The 24,969-nt window shown below is 47.2% G+C and overlaps 1 protein-coding gene across 1 annotated transcript in view; it reads right to left on the bottom strand.

The window, feature by feature from the left end:
* Nucleotides 1-618: 618 nt before the first annotated feature.
* Nucleotides 619-24,969, bottom strand: part of ARHGEF33 (Rho guanine nucleotide exchange factor 33) — a 25,277-nt gene continuing 926 nt past the window's right edge. Inside the window, exons 2-15 of the mRNA XM_035896589.1 lie at nucleotides 22,332-22,381; nucleotides 16,567-16,731; nucleotides 14,854-14,975; nucleotides 13,814-13,956; nucleotides 12,408-12,467; nucleotides 10,996-11,211; nucleotides 10,231-10,360; nucleotides 8,764-8,896; nucleotides 7,900-7,983; nucleotides 6,936-7,019; nucleotides 5,971-6,119; nucleotides 4,926-5,084; nucleotides 2,482-3,235; nucleotides 619-756 (exon numbers count right to left, since the gene is read on the bottom strand). Of these exons, the coding sequence (XP_035752482.1) occupies nucleotides 619-756; nucleotides 2,482-3,235; nucleotides 4,926-5,084; nucleotides 5,971-6,119; nucleotides 6,936-7,019; nucleotides 7,900-7,983; nucleotides 8,764-8,896; nucleotides 10,231-10,360; nucleotides 10,996-11,211; nucleotides 12,408-12,467; nucleotides 13,814-13,956; nucleotides 14,854-14,975; nucleotides 16,567-16,731; nucleotides 22,332-22,381 (2,387 nt within the window). The remainder of the gene's footprint in view (nucleotides 757-2,481; nucleotides 3,236-4,925; nucleotides 5,085-5,970; nucleotides 6,120-6,935; nucleotides 7,020-7,899; nucleotides 7,984-8,763; nucleotides 8,897-10,230; nucleotides 10,361-10,995; nucleotides 11,212-12,407; nucleotides 12,468-13,813; nucleotides 13,957-14,853; nucleotides 14,976-16,566; nucleotides 16,732-22,331; nucleotides 22,382-24,969) is intronic.

Here is a 24,969-nt window from a genome sequence, read left to right as displayed (position 1 = left end):
GTGATGGAAGTCCAAAAGAAAGGATGGTGCTGATTAGGCAGTACAAAGCCCAGGTGCTTCAGCTGATGCTTATTAGACCTTCTCAACCAGCAGGGTCATGCGAGTTGGCCTCCTGGAAGACATCTTTGATGGTGGTTTTTCTTTGGAAAGTGGAGGAAAGAGGGGAATTTCAGACTTCTGTCCAGGATGCCAAAGCTGCAAAGGTAATCTCTCTGTTGTGGGTGAGCCCAAATTAGACCTGGCTTCAATTTAGAAGAGCAAAGATGTATGGCAAATCAGGCAGTGTTGGGGGATGAGGGGGAGGAGAAGCTAGTGGGATTCGGCCCAAGCTTTCCAAAGCTCCAAGGAAAGTTGTCAGGCAGGGGAGAAAGCTAGCAAGTTCCTGTGCTTATTGGACCTGCTGGCTGAGCTCCACTTCAACCCATAGCCTGGCCCTGCCCTGTGCTTAGGAAGAGCAGGACACGTTTGTAAGGCAGTTGTGACAGTCTCCTCTCCCCCACCCCTCCACCTACTGTGTTAGTCAGGGGGGATCTTGGGGCCTTGCTGTCTGTCTCCACCCTTGGGGACCTGGGGAAGCACTGTCGCACTTAGGCTGTGGCCTGACTTTCTTGGGGCTGCTTATTTCTTTTTGAAGAGCTTGCGGAAGGAGCTCCGGAAACCCCCCTTGGGCTCGTGCCGCGGGTTGTGGTCGCTGAAGGATGTTTGCTCATTGTCATCCTTCTGGCAGAACCTGGTGTTGTCTTCTGCATGGAGCTCCTAAAAGGGAAAAGACAATTTAACCAGCATTTGCAACCTCACATCCTTGTCCCTTTCTCTCTCTCTCTCTGTGCCTGTGCTAGGAGGGATCTGGTGGGTGAGGAGATGCTGGCAAGGCTGGGAGACAACAGGTTGCTCAGGCCTCAGCAGCACTGGTACCTCTGCAGAGAGCTTGTTGCTGGCTCTGAGGCTGAGGCAGTGGCAGAGGAGTGGAAGGATAAGCATTGTTAGAGGGAACTGGAGCCTTCCTTGCTAAGCTTTTTTTTAGGGGGAGCTTACTAGCCCCTTTTGCCAACAAGGGAGCAAGCCAGCATGGGGAGTTGAAAGAACTTCCCACCCTCTTGTTGCTCGTGAGCTCTGTTTACCCTAGGGCAGGGAGGCTTCAGGCTGGAGCTGATACAGCGTGAAAGACTCTTCTGTTGGTGCTGCTGCTGCCTGGCGGGGCAGAAGGCTTCATTAGCACACACACTTTGCAGTAAATGTGCCACTAACAAGTCTCTCCCCCTTTCAGGGGAGTGCTGAATTCCTCTCAGCTAGGCTCTGGACAAGTCCCTTTTCTCCAGTTCTGTCCACCACTGTTATGGTGGTCTCCTTTGCTCTGTGGAGGAGAACATGTCATGCAGTTCTGGATTAGCTCCACATCTGCACCCTGCTGTGGGCCATAGCTCTGTGCAGGTGAGTGCCAAAGAGCTCACAGGCTTCTATTTCTGGGCGGGCTGTGTCCCCATGGCTCTTCTCCCTCTGCCTCATCTCCCCTGCTCAACTGTCCACCACTTCCTTCACTCGCTAGGTTCTTTTTCTCTCTCTTCTTTTGAGGTTTCCTTGCTGCCTTTTCAGTCAGGCTGTTGGAACCTTCCTCCCGTCATCATCTGCATCTACAGCCTCATCTGCATCTTGCCTCATTTTAACAGGAGGGTGTTTCTTAAGGCAGCACTGAGAGAACTAGCTAAGCACCTCACAGCACCCTCAGCCCCTTCCCCAGGAAGTGTGAAGGGCATCTTCCACCCTGACTTGACGCTCAAAGCTGACTCTGAACAGGCACTGCAGACTACAGAAACATTGTTCCTGCAAGACCTGGTGTCCCCAAAGGGCTAGAGTGTGCCACCTGCCATGCCAGTGGTTGTCTGTGGGACATGGTTGCTGGGCTCTGTCTGTTTTCACGCAGACTTTAGCATGCGTCTATGGTCCATGCAACAAACACAGGTGAAACAAAACCCATGGACCAGATCCTTGCTGATGTAAATTGGGCTGAGTTCAGCTGAGGATCTGATACAAAATCCATCGGTTTTCTTAACCCAGCACTCCTCAGAACAGGTGGAAAGGCACCTTTTTAACTGGGTGCCACCCTATAGCACTAATTTTGAACAGCTTTGTGCATACTTAGTGACCCTGATCAGATACAACATTTACTTGTGGGGGGAAGCTCAGTGACAGCTATAGATACACAGGAGGCTAGCTTGTCTCAAGGTTGTTCTAGCTGTCACTCAGCCAGCTGTGTGCCTCAAGCCCATGCTTGTCCCTGGGGAATATGTGTGTGAAAAGGAGCTGTCTTGTCCCTCCCTTGGGCATGTACATGCAGATGAGGACTTTGAATGTGTGGACTTGGAAGCTATTTTGGCATGTTCTGCCCTAACTTGCATCTCAGATCTTTTTCCTGCTGCTGCCGCTGCTTCTGCACCACCATGTGCTTTTTTTTTTTTTCTCCTCCTATTTAAGCCTCCTTACTTCCAAAAAGCTCTGTTTTTCACCCGCTCCTCTCTGTGGGGGGAAGTAGCTCCTTTGGGAGCTTCGAGATGAGGCTGAGATCATGTGAGGCTGAACATTCCTCTCCTGCTTCTGCTGCAGCCGGCTCCCACTGCTGCTCCGTGTGCTGTAGAGTCTGGTGCTCACACCCTCAGCGCTCCTCGGCAGCTCCTTCAGAGACCTGCTCAGCTGCTTGCCTTTGCTGTGGAACATCTCACGCTTGTAAGTGCTGCTGCTTACGGGAGTGCAGCTCTTAGGCAGTGGCTGTAAGGCATGATCAGTCCTCTCCGGTTCTGATGTGAAGTTAACAGGCCTAAGGAAGCAAATGTCTAAGCTGGACTCGGAAGAGGCTGGGGAGCAATTCTCAAAGAGAGTGAGGTTTTGAAAGGCATCATCTTCATAGGGGCCTGGCAGGGTGAAAACCTCCCCAGGGTAGTCAAATTCTTCATAGCTTGGTGCAAAGTTTCTTGCATCCTGCAGCAGCTCTACAGAGGTTCTGATGGCTCGCTCTGTATTTCCCACTGCATCAGCCGGTGGTGCTTCATACTCCATTTCAGGAATGGATTGTAAGGGGGCTGTCAGAGCCTTGAGTTCCTGCTCTGTGAGCTGAGAGGATGCAAGGATGTTCTCTGGCCTCTCATGTTTTCTACTTTCCATTTCCCAGTCAGGGGGCTTTACAGCCTGGATGTTCTCCATCACAGTTGGCTGGGGTTTCTTCATCTGGGGCATCAAATGCCTTAAAAATAAGAAACAAAACAAACAAAAGAGAAGGAAGTGGAATACTAAAGGATGACCAAGAAACAGCATGACAAGCCCCCCCCCTCTCCCCTCGTTCCCCCTGCCCCATTCTCTTGCTTTTAAAGCCAAAAGTTATTTTCCTGTCTTGGAGAACAGTAACAGAGCTGCCACTAATAGAAATTGCGTGGCTGGGCTAGCAGGAGCAAAATTACATGGGTAGAACTGCTTATCCAGTAGCTTTGGCTGGTTTTTGTACTCTACACCATGAAATGAATAGAAACTGAGATGAGAAGCCAACTGCTCCATCTCTCTCATGTTCATCTGCATTTTGGATTTTTGCTTTCCTTCCCTTTCTGTAATGTAGGGACTGTGTCTTACTTTCCTGTGGTCTGGTTGTCTTTTCAGGTGGACAAAGTTCCTCTCTTGGGTAGGGTGACTCTGTCCCCAGAATTGTGTCAGGAATACTTGGAGGGCTCCTACCCCTCCGTGTGTTCCAGGTAAGTCAACAGCGAGTACTGCACTGAGGCGTTAGGTGCAGGGTGTGCATCTCCATGGCCCTTAACACTAGCTAGGAAAGTCCCACTGCCATCTTCTGGGGGCATAATGAATGGAGTGGGGGAACAGAAACCTTGTCATGTTCAAGATATGCAGAGGCATGATAGGACATCTGGGGCAAGATAACCCCATGCATCAGACCGAGCTGGGAGATTTGGGTTGAGCAGCAGCCCTGGTATGAACTTGGGGTTATGACCAATGCCAGGGTAAAGATGACAGCATGCTCTCATGGCAGACAAGGCAAACCCTGACCTGAGCTGTATTAGGAGCTGCATGGCCAGCTGAGCCTGGGGAGTTATTTCCCCTGCTTCTGTTCAGTGCTGATGAGGCCCCACCTGGATCCATGTTGGGTCCTCATTTCAGGATGAATGTGGGGAAACTGGGGACATGCCAGCTGAGGCTACCAAGATGGGGGCCTGGAGCATCATGTCTGTGAGGGGAGGGAGACTGGCTTGGGTAGTCTGGTGAGAAGGAGGATGGGATTGATCTAATAACACTGCCACTTGAGGAGGACTCAGAATGGTGAAGCCAAACTCTTGTTAGTGTCAAATGATGTAAGGAAGCACAACAGCCACAAATTGCTGACCTAAGATAAAAGGCAAGTCTAGTGTGATTCTCTGATCATCAGCTCAGCTGGCACCTGTCAATAGGCTAGAAATGACCAAAGATCGCTGGGTGCTGCCAGTAGCCCTGTCTTTCTTGAATTAGTCTTGTGTCTTTTTGAACTCATCTGTACTTGCATCTTGTGACAGTGACTCCCATCATTCAATGATGTGCTGTGTGGAAAAGTACTTTTTTTGCTAATCTGAGACCTTGGTCATGTTTCCTAGCTCTTGTAATGTTGACGGTGAATAATGCAGAGTGTTACTATTCACACTGCTGCCAGGCTTACACAAATACCCGTCCTCCCTGGTACACTGTTAAGACAGCTAGCAAAAGCATTGACATCCCTGGGTAGAGCTCTGAAAGTCACATGGTAGTGGATAGCAGGAAGGAGTCAGCCCTTCATCTCTCTATGCTTATGCAGCCTTGGAAGTGACAGCCTGTAACTGCCTAGTGTCATTGGTATAGTGTGGGTGAGGAGAGACTTTTCAGCCTATTTTGAAAGCCTTCTACTAGGACAATAGGCTTACGGGGTTGTTGTGCCAGAGGAAGGTGCTGGTGGGAACGGCTGTATTGTCTCCTCAGAGTGGATCCCGCTGTCCCGGATAGATGTCGCACTGGGTGTTGGGGAAACCTCTTGGCTCGTACACTGGGAGGTGAGACCTTTGTACAGTTTCACCAGGGACGACCTGAGGGAGGAGAAATCCATCGTCGTGCTAAGAAATAAGGCAGGGAATGAGCACGAGCATGTAGAATCACAGGAAACAGGGCTGGGAGGGACCTCAATATTCCTATTCACCTCTTCCCGCCCCAAGGAAGGACCTGTTCCACCTAGTTTGTCCCGGTCAGCAGGGCATCCTGCTTTCTGTCTTGTTCTTAATGCCTCCCCTGATAGCAGTCCCTCCGCAGCAGTCTGCTCCAGCCCTTTACCACCCTCCATATTTGGAAGCTTCCCTTGAAGTTTGATCTTGTCCTACTTCCCCAGTGAATTAGCAGAAAGAGCAAAGGCAACCAAATTCTGATATTAGTAAATAGTCTTGATTTCAAGGAACTCTTCTGAACCACAACTTGAGAATCTACATTCAGGGTCATTTCTATCACAGTTCATCTCAAACAAGTTATGGGAGGCTTTTGTTTCTCCCACCCCACTCCCCCAGTAAAATAAGATAACATTATTCTTTCTCAATCTTAGCCTATGAGGGCTTCAGGTAACAGTCTTGGTGTTCACCAAGTCCCTGAGCTGCCAAAGCAGCTAAGTCCCCATGTATTCTCCCACTGACTATGCCATCAGCTTAAGGAATCAAATGTTCCCATGAAACATGTGCCTGCTGTGTTTAGAAGGATTAAACTGATTTTCTTTTCACTCTCAGAGTTAGCCAGAAGGGTCCACCACAAGTTTGGAGGACAAATGCCAATAGTGGGCCTTCTCCAGCATTCATATGCAAAGAGCTTTGTTTTATTTCGACAGAGCAATGTGCCTGTTGATTTTGCCTGGACCTAAACCTCGTTTCCAAGCTTTCCCCACTTCCCTCCCTTTCCCCAGTGATATAAAGAATGAGCTGATGTTGTGCTTACTTCTTCAGCTTTTTCCTCTTCTGTATAAGCAGGTCTTCATTGCATTGGAAGAGGAGGCTATAGTGTGAGATGAAAACCCGGAGGCGCTGCACACACACCAGCAGCAGGTAATAGTCAGGATGCTCTTGCTCCGTGAACTTCAGGACATTCTGGGGCACAGAGGAGAGCAGGCTGTTTGGAGGGTGTCCTAGCCCCTTCTGGGAAGAAGGTGCTATTGGGACCATGGATTAATGCTCTGGAGTGCCCATGGCACTGCCCTGTGGGAGCTCAGTGGGAGCTCTTCTAGGCAGCACCAGTTTCTGAGGGACTTGGACAGGGCCTTCCTCCTATTACTCCTAGTGCAAAAATACACAGGTAACCACTGAAATGTAATCATGGGATGTGTGGGTGATGCACTAGTTGAGTTTAGCACTAGATAAATAAACCAATCTCTTTTTTTTAACAGAGCTTGCTTTTTGTGTCAGTTGCCTTGTACTAAAACCTTTCAGACAATTCAGATAACCCTCCTGCGAACTAGAACTCTTTTTATCAGCAAGCTCTGTGTAGGAAAGGTTATTGGCCCTAGGAGCCTCTAGCACTCTCAGTCTCTCGGCTAACAAGCATGTGGACCACTCGGCAAAGAGGCCACCTCTGTTACAGGAGTTAGGTTGGAGCTTACAGTGTATGTGCCCCACCTCTGTCCTCCTGTTCTTCCAGACCCGCAGGTACCAGAGCTTTTTCCCAGGAGACTAAAGTTGGGTCTGTCAGGCCAAATGGAGAAACTAGCAAATAGAAGTAAGCTTCAAGTGAAAATGGTAAAAATTAAGCCATTCTCAGCTGGCTTCCCCTTTCAAAGGTTTTTTTCAGAAAGACCACTGGGTTAGCCAGAAGCTCTGTACCTGTACAGGCCTGAATACCAGCTCCAAGTTAGAAGTCACATGTTGAGATAAGAGTTCAACAAGACAGTTTCCATCTTGGAGCCCTACCTGTAGATGAATAAGGTATTCAGGGATTCGTTGGACTATATGGAAGAACAGAATGTAGAGATCAGACTTGATTTCTTCTTCTACCTGAAACAGAGAAAGCAACTTCAGAGTCTCTGCCACTGATAAATCATCTCTGCTTCCAAAGGGTTCTAGGGTTTAATGAGTAGCTATGCTGTAGGTACTTATAAAAGTTCACAGGAGCACACCAGTTAAGTGGCAGTTGTGCGTGACAATACACCGGTCTTCATCTTGCTTCTGGAAGGGGTATTTGCAACTCCTTCCACCAGCAGAACTAATCCTAAGGATGAAATTCCTTAGGTTGGGGTTATCTACAAGGGACACAGCCTAATTAAGTCAGCACTAGTTAAAGTGCGCTAGTTAAGTTTCACTGAAATCCCAGGTAGACGCTGTTGTTGAGAATGAAGTTCTTAGTTTAGGCCCAAATGAACTGAACAAAATGAGATCGACTTCTAAATTAAAATGTCTTAGAAGCAAGCTAGTGTGGTTAGCTATTGCACTTTAAAACTACCTTTATATTTAACTTTCCTAGTTTAAACCAAGAATCAAGGGTGTGAGACCAAATACCTGAAGATGAACAGTAGAGACTGTTTCTCTTTAGCACTTACAGCCTCACCCTTGGTCTCCCTGTTTGGATGAGTCCTCCATTTTCCATTTGCCTGGGACAGACCTGGATAGCATGTGCGTAGGCAAGCTTTCTGGGAGGTTTGATCTGAGACATTATTGCATGTTCCAGGAGAAATATAGCTTTGGTTACACACAGCGCTGAACATATTAAAGCTGCCTTTTGCAGGTGCATGCCAGCCATGGCAATGTTCAGGCAACTGGTATTTGGTAACAGGACAAGTGGATCAGCAGAAGAGTCTTATCATGGGCAGGCATAACAGAGCTAAGAGATCCAGGCTTTCATGTTGCCATTACGTGTCTGTGAGGCAGGCAAGTTTACCTCCTTCAGGATAACCACGTGGATCAGAGAGATGCATTCTGGCAGGTCCCTCAGGTAAGCAACATAGTAGTCCAGAAAATTATTCTTAGAAAAGGAAAAAAAGAAAAGAACAAAGAAACTTGAGAGACTGTTGGTCATACAGCCAGCCATAATGTGAAACTCTCAATTACCCATTCCTGGAAGCTCATCATCAGTGCAGTAGAGCTGCTAACTGTGTGAAGCTTTCAGGGCTTGGGACTTCTCAAGAAAGACTATTTAATAAAATGTGTTCAGCTGTTGAGCACAGTGTATAAAGCTTTATAGCAGATGGGAGGGGTAGAGAGGAAGAAGCTTTTCTTATCTAAGACTCTTAAAATTTATAAAGCATCAGATGAGTTTTTACACATCCTTCCAGGAGAGGTCTCACTGCTCGCCAGGGGTTGGGCAGACCCTGAGGAGGAGGTGCTGTTTTACTTGTTATCCATATAGGATAACTGTCATAACTGAGCAAAGTGTATTGGGGAAGGGGAGAATAAGAAACGTGCTCTTTTCACACCCTCACTGTGAGTATAGATATCCAAGCTGTCAAGGCTCGTGTGTTGCTCCTGCAACCAAGTCTAGGTCTCATCCATTTATTATAGGGCTGTACTATGTGGCTGCATGTCCCCAAGTGGGTCTGGTATATGGGCTCCCTGACCAACCAAGTACTACAACAAAGGGACTACTGTGTGCTGGGACTTTGCTCAAAGGAGGATGGCTGAAAGGCCTTACCCTAGCCACAGCTTCACAGCACAGCCCCTCTGCTGCAAGGTATCTTGGCCCACATATGGGCCATCAACACATCATGAATCATAGCAGAAGAGTCCAGAGAGGTCTGTAACATACCTCATCATTTGTTAATTTCAGGAAGATGTCTCCTAGGATCCCTTGTCGTGGCCAGCTCAGGACTCGCTCCTGTAGAGCATGAAGTAAATCGACATGCTGCTGGACCAGGTACCGCAAAGAGTTGGGGAAGAAACTGAAGGAAGATGATATCAGACTGGTTACACAGAGCAGAAGCTCAGCCCTAAGCATGTACAGTGTGCATTCATGGATGGTCAGCACATGCTTGCTTTAAACACAGGTATTGTTAACTACTTTTATTGGAGTCCTGGCTGCACAAGGAGGCCCTGTTTTGGCTGGTATGTACATGCAAGTACCCTCTCCAGTAGGCTATTATTAGTGTTCTGAAGGTTTCTTAGGCTGACTCTCCAGTGCATTGTGTAGCTGACCAGAATTTGCAGAAAAAGCCCAAGGCGATGCTGCTGTGGCAGGACCATGGTCCTGAGCCATCCCACAGAGTGCTTGGAGGAAAACTCCCCAGCTTTGTGTGTTGTCTCATTTGTCAGGCCCTTTAACAAGCCAACACTTTAATGCAGAGATGGTTAAAATGTGCTACTGCATTTCTATCATTTTATGCTGATCTCATCCAGAATCAGAATGAAGGTGACAAATATCAAAATGTCCCAGGCAAAAAGAGTAAAAATAAAAACTTGCTTTGAATTATCATGCTTCGATTTGAACTGTGTGTATCATGTAATTGCTTAAAATGAGTCCACACCAACCCATGTACCACATGTCCTGCAGTTGACTTCTGTCAAATGAATCCTTGGATGTGGGACTTCTAGGGACAGTGGTAAGATACAAAAAAGAGAGAGCTAGCAAGGACTGAAAAAAAAAAAAGAGAGGCCGAGAAGGGCCCCCCCCCCCCCCCCCAGCTGTGCCCAGGAGGCTGGGAATGGCCAGGCCAAAGCTGAGTGAATGGGAAGAGCTGTAGGAGCTATGCCGTCCTGGGAATTAAGACAGCTGCCACAGGGGATGACCTTTGCAAAGAGCTCTATTTAACTGCTAAGCTGGGTCACTGCCAGTGGTCTTGTATCTGTGTGTGAATACATGCGTATGTCTGGATATGTCGATACCTGTTAGATGGCAGCCACTAGCCAGGGACTTATGCCCACAGCAGCTTCTAGAGCTGCAGCTGTGGACTGGGAGAAGCAGGCAGTGAATGCACAAAGCTTTGTTCCTACCCAGGCAGGAGGCATGTGAAACAAGAATAGGAGACTGATGGGACTCAGAAGGAGACTGAAATGAAGTAGCAGTGAAACAGTTTGGGATGCAAGGTGGACAAGATGTAAGGACAGGCAAGAAAAGAGCCTTTAATCACTGCAAAAACCTTCCAGTGCCTCCAATTTTCAACTAAAAATAAGCTCTAAGTGTTCAAAGATCTCTGTGTGGATGAAAGAAAAGTAGGAGAGAGGATGATGCAGAAAGAATATTGACTGAAGAAAAGAGAGAACACATTAAATCAAATACCTTCTCTCTTTGTTGCTCCTTTTCACATCTGGCCCTTGCAACGTGGCCTTGATCTTCAGGATTAGGGACAGGTTAATGACATATTTCCTTTCTGACTCCAGCAGCTCCAAAGCGATGTTCTGCCTTTTGGCTTCCAGAAGATAATGGTTAAGTTTAAAAATAAGGAAATGCTGACCTCGAGGACAGCCTCATGTTAAACTGGTGATCTGACATTAAATCATGAAAGGAGAAACTGTCAAAACGTGACAGCAATGTCTTGTCTTTGTGTGTCTACTTTCCCCAAAATATAAAATTCTAGCCTGATGCACATCCCAGACATGACTGGAGCCACAGTTTGCTAAGAAAGCTCTAAAGCAAATGTGTTTTCTACTGTGAATACCACTTTTCTTCTAAGAATAACAAAACAAGCAATCAAAGGCAAAGCAACTCAGACCAGGGATTCACATCCAGTTTCCTGCAGAATGAGAAGTTGTATTTTTCACCCACATAAGAAACTACACTGTCACAATCCCATCAGTACTCTGAACCTGCCAGGCCCTGGAAAGAAGAATGGGTGTCCTGGGTGCAGAGTGATTCTGTCAGTGGCACAGACCAGCAAACACAAAGGCAAGAAGTCTTGGAGACTGAGGCCCTGAGACATTCCCCCCTAGCAGGAGAAACTGGCTTGTGTGTCTCCCTCTGTAGAAGCTGATTACTGACTAGCTCACGCCAGATATGGATGCAGCTTTGAGCCTCTCTAGCCAGAATTTTCCACTCTGTCCTTACCAGCCAAAGAGGGTTCACATATAATGTTGTCTGCTGAGCTGTATCTGCTTTGGCCCATGTCTTTCCCTCTCTCCGGTTGCTCTTTGGAAATGTATTCATCTCCCCAATCTTTGATGTCCTTGGGCTGCTTCCACACTGTTGATGGCAGATGCACTTTTGACTGCCCCTCTGTTGTCAGGGAAGGCTTGAGGCTGTCATCTGTCTCTATGGTTGCTCCTGCAATAACAAACAGCTGTATGGATCATGACATCTCAGTTGACAGATTATGCTACAGCAGGCACCTAACCTGCGTTACCATCCATTTGAAGTACTGGAAGGAGAGTTTGAAGCATTTGTACTTTGTACTTCACAAGGGCTGTAACCTTGTAGTGTTAATTTACACACAGAAGTGCTATTGGCAAGCTCTTTGGCAGAACAAGGTTTGCACTCTTCCAGCATTTATTTTCAGGCCAAATAAGGTCCAAAAGTAGATAGATGATAAGAAAAGAAAAATATGTGTATTCCAAATATGTTGCACTTCAGGGGTTTGGGACACTTCAGGACATGACACTTATTGGCAGGTACTGTATAAACAGAAAGTATTATTATAATTTGGATTTAAATGCCATTCTCAACAGATGTAAACTGTTATGACTTAAAATGTTTGTTAGTGTGATGTGATTATACAGCAGCAGCAGGACTGATAGTCTGAAGCTATTAAATCACATAGAAGGTAGGGGAGGTTGCAGGTGTGTTTGAGCCACTGGGCTTCAGTTGCTTTAATGTGAATAGTTTGAATTTGGGTTGCAATGGACCATTTTCTGTAGCTTTTGTTCTCTTTTTTTGTTCAAGTGGCTTCAAGCAAAAGAGCCATCCTGAACAAGGAATGCTTCTAGTGAACAGTGCACACATCTGATGGTTCTTCTCATGAGTCCTTCTGCTGGCCAGGATCCTTAGCGTCCCCTTAAAATACCCTTCTCCTACTTCTGACCAATTTTTATTTTTGCCAGAAAAACTCCTCTATTATTATTCAGATGTGTCAACAAGGAATCTGGCAGCTGGTGGGCAAATAAACAGCTCACCAGTTCTACTAGTGTGTAGTTACTGCAAAGACCATCTCTTCCCAAGTGGCAAAATGGCACTCTCATTATTCTTTGCCATATCAGTAAGCATCAATTCTTAATTTCTGCAAAGGCACTTGGAACCTGTGAAAGCAGCAGCAGAAAGGCTTTCCCTGCCAAACATCAATCCTTTGCATTGTCTGTCAGGTATTTGGCACTTCAGGAAATGCAGGTTTGCCCTCATACCGCAGCTGCAAGTATGAAAATGTAGGTACACATGCATTCCCTGAAAGCATTTCTTCAGTGCAGGAAAATAAGCACTCTAATTGAATCATTGTCCTACTTTTTTTTGACTGTTTGGTATTTTCCTACCTGGGCCCGTTATGACTTTCACACCTCCTTCTCCCATTGGCATGATCCTCGTGTCAGACACTGTTGAAGTACAAAGGAAAACTTTACAAGAGAAGACAACTCTTAGAGCAGGCTTCCTCCTGCCAAGCCCAGTCAGTATGGTTAGATCTTCCAGTCTTTCACGCTTTTGCTATGGAAACATCCCTGTTAGATCCTCCACTAAGGAACTAAGGAGGATCTTTACTGTTGTGGCTCTTGCTGAGGTCTTTGTTTCAGTAGCACCTGCAGGCAGGCTAATGTGGGGGTTCCTGTTGTGTTTGATTACTGCAGAGTAATGGAAGCAGTCTTAGCTTGTCCATACTTGATAGGTGCATGTTGGGTAGAAGGCACCCAGCAGGCAGAACAAAAGGATGGAGGCCTGACACAGAGACACAGCTGTCATTTTGGGTGGAAAGAAGCTTATTGAAGAGTGGAGGGGTGAGATGACTGGAAAGAAAGGGGCAATGGGAAAAGTGGGTGAGAGAGGTAGATGTGCAAGAGGGTTGTGAGGGACAGGGCTAACACACCACCTCAAAGTAGGGCAGAGGGAGGTCATGACTGGTCAGATTCTAAGTAGAACAGAGTAGAAAACAGCACATGGCTTTTATCTAGTATCTGCCTTTTTTGATATTTTAAAGGTATATGTTTTTAGTGTCTTCCTATCTGAACAGCAAGAGAGCGATAGACCAGTTTAGACCCTCAAAGTTAATTATAGAAAAAAAGGCTCTGGTCCATCACCTTTTCTTTGATTCCAACCTTCACAAGTGTTTGGCGGTTGACAGTGTTATCCTGGTAAAGGTGTAACACTAACAGCATGGGTTAGCAGCTTCCACAGCTATCAAGGGACAGTGATTTTCCTAGCAGTGAGTATATGCATGGAGCAGTGACACCGGTAGCCTAGTGTGTATATATACCAGCTCCCATATCCCCTTGTCAAACCAACCACTGGTATGGCCCCTTGATGACCCCAGGTGTTCTCTGTCAGCCCAGTCCCTGTGATCTTCCTTTCCATGCCCTGCTCCCTTACACAGAAACAAATCCACAGGTTGTAGTATTTTTATCAGGGGCTCCTACTTGGCTCTGTGTCTGTGCCAGTAACATTGCAAGGAAGAAGATTCAGCCTGCTTCCCTTTCCCTGGAGGAGGCAAGCAATATTTTTCTGGGATAGTGTTCACAGAGCAGCATCTCCTGAATCCAGGCCAGCACCAAGGTTGCTATCCTGAGACTCTGTGCCAAGGTACAAGCAGTGCTGCCAAGGGGAACACCCCTGTTCTCTTTTTGTGCTGCTGGCACCTGAGGAAAACTTGGTGTCCTTTTACCCTAGTATCTTTTTCTGGATTTTTTTTTTTTCTGTGGAAGGCACTGCATTTGCCTGCTCTATTTCCTACCTTTTTCGTAAGTCACGTTGTGTAAAAGACTTGTAAAATCTTCATTGATCAGCACAGGTTCTGGGAGGTTAATGGATCGAAATGGGCTGCCCTGGAGAGGTGTAGGCACTGTCTGTGAACCATGATCATCCTTCTGTGCTCTTCTGTGCAAATACAAAGAATGAGACAGTTGGAAAGAATGAATGCTACAGGTGAAGTGCCTACACTACAGTTGTGGCAGAGACCAGTATAAGTACAAGCACAGAGTCATAAGTAAGACAGAGCTGGCTTTGGTGGAGTTGGCTTTGATGCAGTTCATGAACAATATTCTGGAAGTAACTTCCACTGGCTACAGGAGAAGGTTATTTCAGATCTGTTCTTTTGCAAAGCATATTTAATCTAATTAAATGGCTTAATTAGCTAAGGGGCTAGCCTAGATTTGCAGAGTGTTTGCATCAAGGCAGCTGTACACCCATAATCAAAACTCTGTTTTCAGAAGGAGGCTAACCAGGGCCAAGGTGGATGAGCCGTCTGCTTCATCACAGCAACAGTGTGGCCCAGCAGTGTGCAAATGTGCTCCTGCATGACCGTGCTCAGAGAAGAAAAGGCTGGTGACAGGAAAGCAGAGCATGACCGCACAATCAGGAGCCCACTAAGTCCTGTATGCTTGGAAGGGGAAACTGGAGTGTTATTGTCTGGGTGGGGGTGGCTTAGCAATAGCTTGTAATGGTGAAGGCTCCTGACTTTCAACAATATTCCTGCTCCAACATGTCTCTAGCAGGTCTGTGTGTTTCACCAGGCCCTGGTTTCCCTGAGAGATGCTGGGGCTATTTTGCTGTTGGAATCCCAGTGAGGTGTTCATGTTTTTCTGCTGTGGTTGCTCTGTAGGGTATGTGTCTAAAAGTCTGGGGTGAACTGAAGGCCAGAGCTTCCAGTAATAATCAGGGTTGATAAACATGTCCAGCCAGGAAAAGATTAAGAAATTAAGCTATAAAGGAAATTAACAAAATGGACTCCACCACTAATTAGCACTTCCAGAGCCCTGGAGTTTGGGCCCTTACTTAGCTTTCACTTTCCGTGATTCCCGTCGCTTCTCTTGCTGCAGCTGCTCAATTTTCTGTTGCATTTCCTCCTGCTTGGCACTGATTTCTTCAATCATTGACTTTGCATCGCTGAGCTCCTCCTGAGAAACAGGCAAAAGCACAGCATTCCCAGGATGCCCATCAGCCTTACATACAGCTTTGAATGCTGGCTGGTGTGCACTAGAGATGCTTCAGGGTGCTGCGGAGAGTAGCTCTGTGATTAGACACTCTTCCTTTGCAAATCCAATGTGTGCACAGCATAGCAATCTTTAATTCAACTACAGGCAACTCACCCAAGCCAGTGTGATGTCACATGCTTAAGGCCTTAGTGGGAGGTGGAGACATAGGGCTTCATACACCACCAGTACTGGGAAGATTGCTGCTTTTAGTGACATTTGGATGTGGGCCTGAGGAAGCACATTTCCCTCTGCAGTTCTCTAGCATGTGTATTCACATGTTGCACTTGGTTCAGATCCCAGTGTGAACATGTATAAGCTTTTGCCAGTCAGGCCTTGGAGCTGCCTTTTTAGCCTGGTTTCCTAAGGAAATTAAGCCCTCTGTAACACACACCACCATCAGCACGTCCTCCCTCAGGCAGTTTCAACCAAGCCTTACTCTGATGTAGAGTGTTCTGACACATGAAGTTCCTGCAGGTTTCATCAATGTAAGCAGCAGGACGGAAGAGAGAAACTCAAGAGTTTCTTGTAAATTAAAGAAGAGGGTTTTTCCCCAAGCAAGGAGGTGGGGAGCTCAATGTTTGGACAGTCAACACAGGCATGAGGCAGAGGGAGAGCAGCCTTTGCCCCTCCTGTGGCTTGCAAATTCCTTGTATCTGGATTTTAAAGCCCCATTTTCCCAATAACAACATCCTGGATAATCCTGCCTCTGGTTTGAGATCTCTGCCATGTGCTCTTACACTTATTGTCTCCCTTGCTCACCTGGGACCACAGGGTTCCTTTTGCCCAGTGCCATCCATCTCTCCCTGTCACAGGGTCAGTAACAGGCTTTTTCAGTAAGCAGCCCTCTTTAACTTCACAAGGTATTATTGACTCAGCAAAACCCCATGGGGAAAATTTACCATAAAAACAATAAAACAGTTCCTCTGCCTGCCTCCCCACAGGCAGTCATCCAGTTTCTGCATGGTGACGCTGGCTGGTTTAAAGTGTACATCAAGCCTTCTTGCTAGGCTCTCTCTCCAGTCCTTTGTCTTTATCCTCTTGGGCCAGATCAAACCGGGCAGCACTTCCTCCCAGCTGTGTGAGAATGCAACTTCAAAAGACTGTGGGGTTTTGTGTTAATTCCCTGCTCCCCGGTGGTTTTGGTTCCTGCAGGAAATGCAGGAGACCTGACCCAGGGAGAGGTATGGCATAGTGGCCCAGTGGCAGCTTGTGAACAGGCCATATGCCTGTTGCATGTGCAGCCCAGAACAAGGCTTGCTTGTGCCCAGGGTAGCTCACAGCACTGCCTCAGAGCCCATCAAGAAGGCTGAACAGGCCAGGGTATGGGTTATGTTTGGGTTGGAGTAGCCAGGGGAGGCACAAAGCCAAAGGATGTGCACTAGATACATGTGAGACAATTGCCAGCTCATTTTCTTTGCAAGCAGGAAGGACTGATGGAGGCAGGGGAATGCTGCCCCATGCCATCTGAGCCAACACTGCAGGTACGCAGCCCTCCCACAGGTCACACTCCTACCTTGAACGTGTTGAGGGAATTCTTCATTTCAGCCACTTTCTCTTCCATGGCACAACGGCAGCTCTTGACCTTCTCCTCCAGGGCATACTCGCCATGCTGGATTCGCGACAGCTCCTGCATTGCTTCTGTGAAACCCGCCTTCAACTCAGAGGCTAATGCCTGCAACTAGAGGAACCACAAACATGGTGGGTTCAGTCCCTCCTCCCAGATGCAGGTAGCTGTGTCCCCGAGGGTCACCCATGGTTCAGAGTGGCATGAAGGCTGGGTGTAACCCATCCTGTAAGGTGCTGTCCACTCTCTCCTCCTCCTGTCATGGCTGGGAGACATGGGGGGAGGTTCGGCCCCTGCTGCAGCCTCAGTACAGGGTAGGAGGTGTTTGTCTTGGGCAAGTCAATGTGCCACTTTTTAGACTTAGAGTTTTTCTAGGCTCCCTGGCTGTTTGCAGTCTGTCAGTCTGTAGAATAAGACGACAGCCTGAAACATGCCAAGAAGGTTTGCAGTAACAACAGCCAGATTATCAATCCCCAAAGCAGCTGAGCAATCAAGAACATGTCTGTTTTTGAGCAAGTCCTCCTCCCCCACATGCTCGTGGGGCTGGTGCTTTCCCCAGACAGGTCTAACGCCACCTTGCTCTCCAAGGGCTGTGGAGAAGCTCTCTCCTTGGTCAGCGGGCCCTTTCCAGGGAAGGAGGCAGCTCTTTAACTCATGATGGGGAGGGAGCGGGAGGTTTTCCCCTGGCATACAGTGACACTGTGCCCACTCTCCCTGTTTTCTGTCCCTAGTGGCCCTAGCACTGCTGGAAGAGCTCACAACCTAAGCTGGAGGCAGCCGGTTGATAGCCAGGCGAAGCAGGAGGCAGACTGGGGTGAGCCAGGCTGGCATAGCGAGCAGAAAAGGTAGGTGTGGAGGTGGGCAATGAGGGGAGGTAGGCAGCTTGCAGAGGGCTAAGCGGGGACACCCTCTTCAGGGGTGGCTCGGGCTGGTGACCCTGAACTCTGCCCCCACTGTGGTGAGCAAGGTGCTCATTCTGCCTGCGCAAAGCCCACGGCGAGGTCGCGGCCCAAGGCGCTTCGGTACCAGTGGTTTTTACCTTTACAACAGAAATTCGGCCTAACATCTGGTTATAAACTGAGTCCAAAACTGGAGCACTGATGGTAAGAGGACAGCCACCCCGGGGAACTCAGGCGCTTGAGTCCTGTAAATGGAGCAGAGATGGCTTCCGATACCTCAGGGCAATGGCATGCACCATCCTCCTCTGATCAAGACTGGTAGCGTCTTTACAGAGGACGTCTGCCTGACATCCCCACTCCTACCCCAGTGCTTACCCCACAGTCCCCAGTCTGGTCTGGCTGGACACATTCCCAGAGCTGCCTGGGTAGGAGTGGGACTGACAGGAGCTGGGACAGGGCAGAGGGGTGCAGGAGGCTGAGGACACCCTCCCTCCTCAGGCAGTCAGCCCTGATTCCCCAAGCCAGCTGGCACTCTAGACCCCTTGGTTCAACCCCTTCACCCACCCTTCCTGCCCACAGTGACACAGGAGTGTCACAGGAATTGTCATGCCTGTGAGCATAGCCTGAAGGGTTAGAGGGGCTGCTTGGGGCCATGGTTGCTTAGGGAGGCAATGACCATACTGCTTCTGATATCTCAGCCTAGGGGTTTGAGCCAGGTGGTATTAGCATCATCAGACATCCTAACATACATGCCTAGAGAAGCAGGGGGATATAAAGTACTGCAACTGTGCAAAATGTTAATATTCCCATCCCTGCTCACAGGTGCTTGCCACACTTCCACACTGAGCTGACGTTGCCCAAGGCAGTGTCTCCCTTCTAGCCCGGGTCAAGGCTAGGCATTGCACACTTTCTTCCAAGTGAAAAGGGGTGATTCATCAGATCAGTCCCTTCCAACTGAAATATGCTATTCTATGCTATCCTGTGCTATCTTATGCTACCCATTTTAGAGATCTGCTTCAGGACAGAGATGTCACAGCCTCAAGTCTTGCTAGCAGTGAAGCAGTCCAGAAGTTGGGCCTGGAGATAACAATGGCTGGGGAGAATAAGCCCAAAATGAAATGTTTCTGCCCACAAGCCTGATCATATCCTCCTCAGATGCTTCCAGAAATGGGGTAAACTAGACAGATCCTTTGTGAAGAGTACAGGAATGGGAGTCATTGCTGATCTAGAGGTTTCAGAGTCAAAAACCACTAGGCATCAGCAAAAGTCATCAAAAAGGGACCACTGCAGAGACTTTGGTGTCCATGTGCACCAAAACACTCTGTAAAAGCAGAGTTCAGGCAGCGAAAAGAAAGATTTGGACTAGAGACTGGACTAAAATATCCTGTGTATCTAAGAGCAGACAGTCACTTGTTATTTTGGGGTTCACTGTTGGCCAATGTCTGCTTTTGCTATCACAGTGCTAGCTTGGTTTCTTTGTGTGTCCTTCCCAGTGCTCCAGACCCCAGCCTGGGTCTGCCCTGCCCGGTACATCCTTCCTCAGCCACGTGCAGCTTGCAGTGGCTATTTCAGACACTGAAATGCATCTCACACTCGCATTTCCCTTTGCTGCTGCTTGATGGTGACAGCAGCCAGCAACACTAATCAGCCACATCTTCCAGGGCTTGTATGGCTGGACATGAAGTGCTGAAACCCTGAGAACTCCCTCCTCTGCTGCTCAGAGCATAGGAAGGAAACACAGCCAGCCTTGTGGCATTGGATGCGTGTTTGATCCAAAACTGAGTGGTACAGGAACAACACATTATCTTTGAACTAGTGCCAAGTGCAGTGTGGTACTTGAGCTGTGGATTTTAGTTTGAGCTTATTTCTAACAACAAGCTGTAGAAAACCATCCTTTAAATCCCATGGGCTGTTACAACAAATGGAAGCCACTGAAGCATCAGCTCGTGCTTATGTCTTGCCCTATGCCTACAGGACTAGAGAGACATTTCACAGGTTTGTGGACCCCTGGAAAGTCAAACCAATTCAGTGTTTCTAAAGTGCAACACATACCAAAAAAGACAGATTTTATACTACCACAGGAACTTGGCAGCAGTTAACTGTAATGCATTGCTTCGGCTCATCTATTCTTCACGTAAGTTGTGAAAGTTAATGAACACACCTTAACAACTTAAGTTCAATGACTTAATGCCTAGAGGATAAATGAATCTGCATGGTCACAGAGAGTCCTTAGAACTTGTCCAAAAACTGTTAAAAAAAAAGTATTTAGGCATCTAAATAATTTAGTACAAGATACACATTTCAGCTCCCACCTGCCTTTGGAGTGCGGCCCTCAAACCTGACAAAGCAATGCCGTGAGGGATCCAGCACCATGCATCTGTAGCAGATTATGGCTTTCTTGGGGGCCATGACTCCCATTTTACCTGCTGCCCTGATGTTTTTCAGCTCTGTGTGGAAAAACCATGCAAGTAAAATATCTCTCTCTATATATATATAATGGCTGTGAAATCTCCTTCATTGAGAAAAATCACTCCATTCATGTGTCACCTGCTGTACTGTCCCCAGAGGGTGGACAGGACCAATCCTGCTTCCAGGACCAGAGGCAGCAAAACTGCAGAGCCTCCTCATCCTCCCTCAGTGAGTGCCAGCAACTTGAGCCATTTGCAAAAGATAGCTCTGTTCAGACTTTGGGGCAGCCCAGGGAAGCTGATTATGGCCAGGAGACAGGGATGGCTTATGAAAGGAAGGGCTGGGATGGAAAGCAGTGGGAAGAGCCTTGGTGAGCTGGGTTTACTGCCCTGGCTGCCACTGAGAGGATGAGAGGGAACCCTTGCTTCCATGAGTAGCTGTGTCCCCACATATCTCCCCCAGCACTAGCCAGGCAGTCCAGGGCTCTGTGTCTCCAAAGGCATGGCTATTTGCATCTGCCACTCTTGGCAGCTACCTAGGGTCCTTACATTAGAACAGGGCCTGTTCTCAGGGACCTTGAGCTGAAGCCTGTCAAAACCAGTAGAAAGCAGGCCCATGATGAAGAAATACTGCACAGAAATAATTCTGCTGTTGTAAATATATCCTAGAAAAGATCAAAACCTTCTGTGGCCATGAAGGAGTACTGTCTGTGTTACTTCCCCAGCTTACCTACTGTCCATCACTTTGCACATCTTCTTATGTGGCTGATCTGAAGACATGAGTAAGCATTGTGAGACCCAAAAGAGCTGCCTAAGGACACTGCTGAAACTAATCTGGCACAAAGTTCAACGCTTGCCACAAAGCCTGGATCTGATTTTTCTGAGCTGCATGAGGTACGCTTTTACCAGGGAACAACTAATTTCTAGCACAGATACTCCTATGTTTAAGGGCAGCACTTGTACAGCCAAGCATTAGGAAAGCTTGCAATGCCTCATACTGGGAAAACAGCAGAGCTGTGCTGACTTACAGTGATAGAGAACCTGGCCCTAGGAGTATATCCAGTATTTATATTCCTAGGCAAGAATGGTAGGAATAAAGGCAGAGCAGCAGGGTAAGGACAGAAGAGGATGGAGATACTAAAGAAGGGGCTGCAAGCACTTATCAGCTCTTGTTTCACATCTGTGTAGTCTTTTTTGGTAATTGCAGTGTCTATAGGGCTCTTGCTGAAGCAGAAAAGGACAGCCAGCTAGTAACTTTCATTTAAAGGATGCATTAGGGTATCCACATCTCAGCTGGGTTTTTCTGGAAAGCAACATCTGTGCGTGGTGTTCCCAGCACACAGTCCCAACAGCGTTCTAGCTTTCCATGCATGGTTGGATCGACTGTGCTGGGCCCTTCAGCAACCCAGTCACAGCTCCTTCTTGGAGCTGTCTGGATGGGAAGAGAGGATGAGACAAGAGAGGCACTGACTAGTTAATGTGTCATGGTGCACTTAAAAGCAATCACAGGCATTAGCGTTGCAATGGTGACAAGGAAGGCCTCAAATAGTCAGGGTTTCCAGTTCAGGGATATGTTTCTTTTTCAAAGTACCATTCCACATTGAACCAGACCAAGGTTCAAATTGCTCAAAACTGTTGTGTTTCCTGCAGACTGGAAATGCATAGGAAACATCACTGTGGAAACACTGATACTGCGTCTTACAGGAAGGATGCTCCCTGGGCTATGGCATAGACAATTTTGTTGCATCTGTGGTGGCTAATTGCAGCAAGAATGTCAACTCAAAGAGCAGCTGCAGAGCTCTGGAAGTCCCAATCACCTTGAGCCAACATGGGCTCAAAGACAGGATTCCCAAGCTGGTTGGGGAGTCAGAGACATGCAGCAAGACTTAAGGCTCTGGCTGGCCCGGCTGCTCTGGATTATCAGGCAAGAAGAGGACCTCATGGCCAAAGGAGCTGTGGGCCTGCCAGGATAACCCAGAGCTCCCCAGGAGACTTGGCCCCCTGCTGGGGAAGACACCCCTGCCCCATGTCAGTCAACACATCTTTGCTTCTGGGACAGTTCATTGTGTTTGATGAAAGCTCATCAGAGCTCATCTGTGAAATCTCCCTCCAGCCCAGTGAATTGACATTCTCTAATTGGTACTAATGATACCAGATAGTTAATTAGCTGAGCTCACAAGTCACCTGTCTGAATACAACTGGTTGTGAGCAGAGAAATTTTACTGAAGTGTCTTTTAAGATGAGGCCCAAGATGTGCTATGTATGACATTTATTCATGCAGTGTGCACATGTTCCTTGTAAGTACCTACATTTTTCCTTCCACTTAATTTAGCTTTTTAACTACTGTTTATCTATTAGTAATTCTTTAAATTCTTGGAGTTATTTAGGGCATTTTGCTCATCTTTACCTGAGAAATCTGTGTTGCAGGGGTACTCACAGGCACACTTTCAGTCTCTCCTGTGGGAATAAAGAACTTCAGTCAATTAAAATGACTTATTATGGTTGCTAAAAATAACTGGAACACAGGGTTGGAAGTCCCTCTTGAGGCACAAATCAGTTTTAAAGGACTCAAGTCTCACTTTAGGAGGTGTGAATGCCATATCGTTTGTAAAATAAACTGCAATTATAAAACAGGAATGGCTCACCTAAATCAAACGTTAACTTCACCTCATTTGCTGTCCTGTGTCTGTCCAAAGCTGATCCATGCAGAGGTGAGAAACCTTGTATGTGCTAAATTACTATGGACTAAATTACTCCTTGTGAAGTTCAATACCGTGAACCAGCTTTAAGTAACAGGGTTTTTTTTCCCCTCAAGCATTACTGATCCATCTGTCTTCTAAAGTTGTGAATTTTATCCTCTACTATACTTGTACATATTTCTATTATCTCCACAAAAGGCTAATCTGATCTGAATATTTTAAGCCCTAAGTTATATTTTATCACAATGCATTCCAAGCAGTAATCGTGTCTTCTGTTACACACACACACAAAAAAATGACATCTTTTCATCAGTTTCATCATTCCTAGGTTTTTGTGGCATGATCCCACCTGACCTTGTGCAATGGAGCTAGACTTAATATTTCTGAAACAGACAGCTCATGGAGGAGTTTACACCTATTGTGCAGAAGTGTTTTGAACACTGACACACATTATCTCTAGGCGTTAATGGATTCTTGATTGAAAGCAAAAAGTCTATAGTCATTATTTCCTCTTCTAACATTGTCTCTTTGTGCAGAAACCTTCAGTTATCCAACAGAAATTATTACTGATTGTGTCACCATTGCACTTTGAGGGAATTGCAGTCCAATGGCCATCAGTTCCCATGTTATTCCCTATGTCAGGGTCCCTGTCTGGCCTTCACTCCCAGAAAACACTATGCCACCCAGTTCCTTGTCTGGATTGCCTCCCCTTGACCATGTCACTTCATGAGGTGGGTTTTCTCTTGCCTCCAAGAGTTTGCTTCACCCATTTCTGTTGTCAGTCATGACTAGTGACCCCATGCCCAATTCTAGGGGCAGCCAAGCTCCGTCTTTCCATGCTGGCTGGAGATGTTCAGTGCCTTACCCACCTGAACCTTGAAGACTGCAGAAATTCAGTCCTGCGGAGCTTGAAAAGGATGCAGGGAGGACTCTACACAGTCAGCAACTGCATGAAGAGGAAAGCTGAAGCCTAGAAGTCAGAGCTTTACAAGGCATAGCTACGTTCTGATTTCTTTACCCCTGAGGGGAAATATGGGTTACTGCCAAGGGCACCTAAGAATTGGCCCTGTTCTGGTCTCTAGGATTTGTCCTGATTCAGAGGACCATGAGCAAATTCCCCAGTGACTCACAGACGTGAGAGGCAGAGGAGGAGAGGCTGTGTGCCCCTCTCTGCCCATGTGCCACTTTCTCCCCATGCTGGCTGGTTGGGTAGCAGGGTCAGACACTGACCCTCTGGGGCATATCCTCCAAGGTTCCTCCTGGGGAAAACAAGGGGCAGCAGGCTGAGTGGGAGAAGTAACCATGACCCCAAACTGCCAGCTGTTTGGGGTCAAAACTCATCAGCCAGCTTGCAACGAGGCCCAAGTTTCATCTTCTAAATGACAGGTTGTTTTCATTTTAGCTTTGGCCCTTGTGCGTCTTTTTTATTTTCTCTGCAACACTACAAACTAGAAACCGACTTTTGGCCTGGAGTGAATGGTAAATCTTTCTCATGATGCCTGGAGTTGAGGCTTGAGAAGGCAGCTGGTGTCTACTGTGATCCTCCCAAATCAAGAAAACCAAAGTAACATGCCTGTTCTGATGTAAATGTTACTGCTGGACTGTTACTGTGGGATGGTAATGACTGACCCAAAAAGAGCAGGAAGACATGTTTCTTAATTAATAGCATAGTGCAAACCAGATGCTGGGAGGACAGGAAGATGCTGGTTTTGCAAAGTGGTGGACATATTGGATGCTGAGCTTTGTGAAGGGCTAGAGGTGTCATGTAGAGGCACAGCACAGCAAGGAAGAGCCATGGTCTCTCCTTGCATTTTCTTTGGGTGTTTTTCAATCTGACCCAAGCCCTGCAGAAGTCTGTAGGGATCTTTCATCTGGGTTTGCATACGGATCAATCTGTAATGTCCTCGGACACAATCAAGCAAGGAACTACTCCCAAGCAAGACCAGAAGAGGGGTGAGGATCCCTGCTACTGTGATTTTTACCTCCCACCTTTGCCATAAGCATGAGCAGAAGCACTGTCTGCACATACCCAGTCAAAACCCAGATCATTTCTATAAAGTCACTGCTAAGAGCTGGAGCAGAGGAGGCCCCTCACAGTTGCACTGTGTGAAGCAATGGGGCTTTGTGGTTATCTCCCAATTTCTGCAGTGAACATCTGCAGCCCATGGGGGCATACCAATTAACTGGAAAAAATCCCTGAATTAATTTCCTTTTCAGCCTACTGTAGTGCAGGGGCCTAGGTACACAGATCTAATTTAGTCAAATTAGAATAATAAAAATAGAGAAATTAACCTTTCCGTTACCTATGCCATGAATGAATGTTGGCACCACCAAGCATCTTTTAAG

Source organism: Egretta garzetta, unplaced genomic scaffold (genome assembly GCF_000687185.1).
Source record: "Egretta garzetta isolate BGI_Z169 unplaced genomic scaffold, ASM68718v1 scaffold360, whole genome shotgun sequence".
Taxonomy (NCBI): Eukaryota; Metazoa; Chordata; class Aves; order Pelecaniformes; family Ardeidae; genus Egretta; species Egretta garzetta.
The sequence above is the reverse complement of the archived record's forward strand: the minus strand, read 5'-3'. Positions and strand labels throughout refer to the sequence as shown.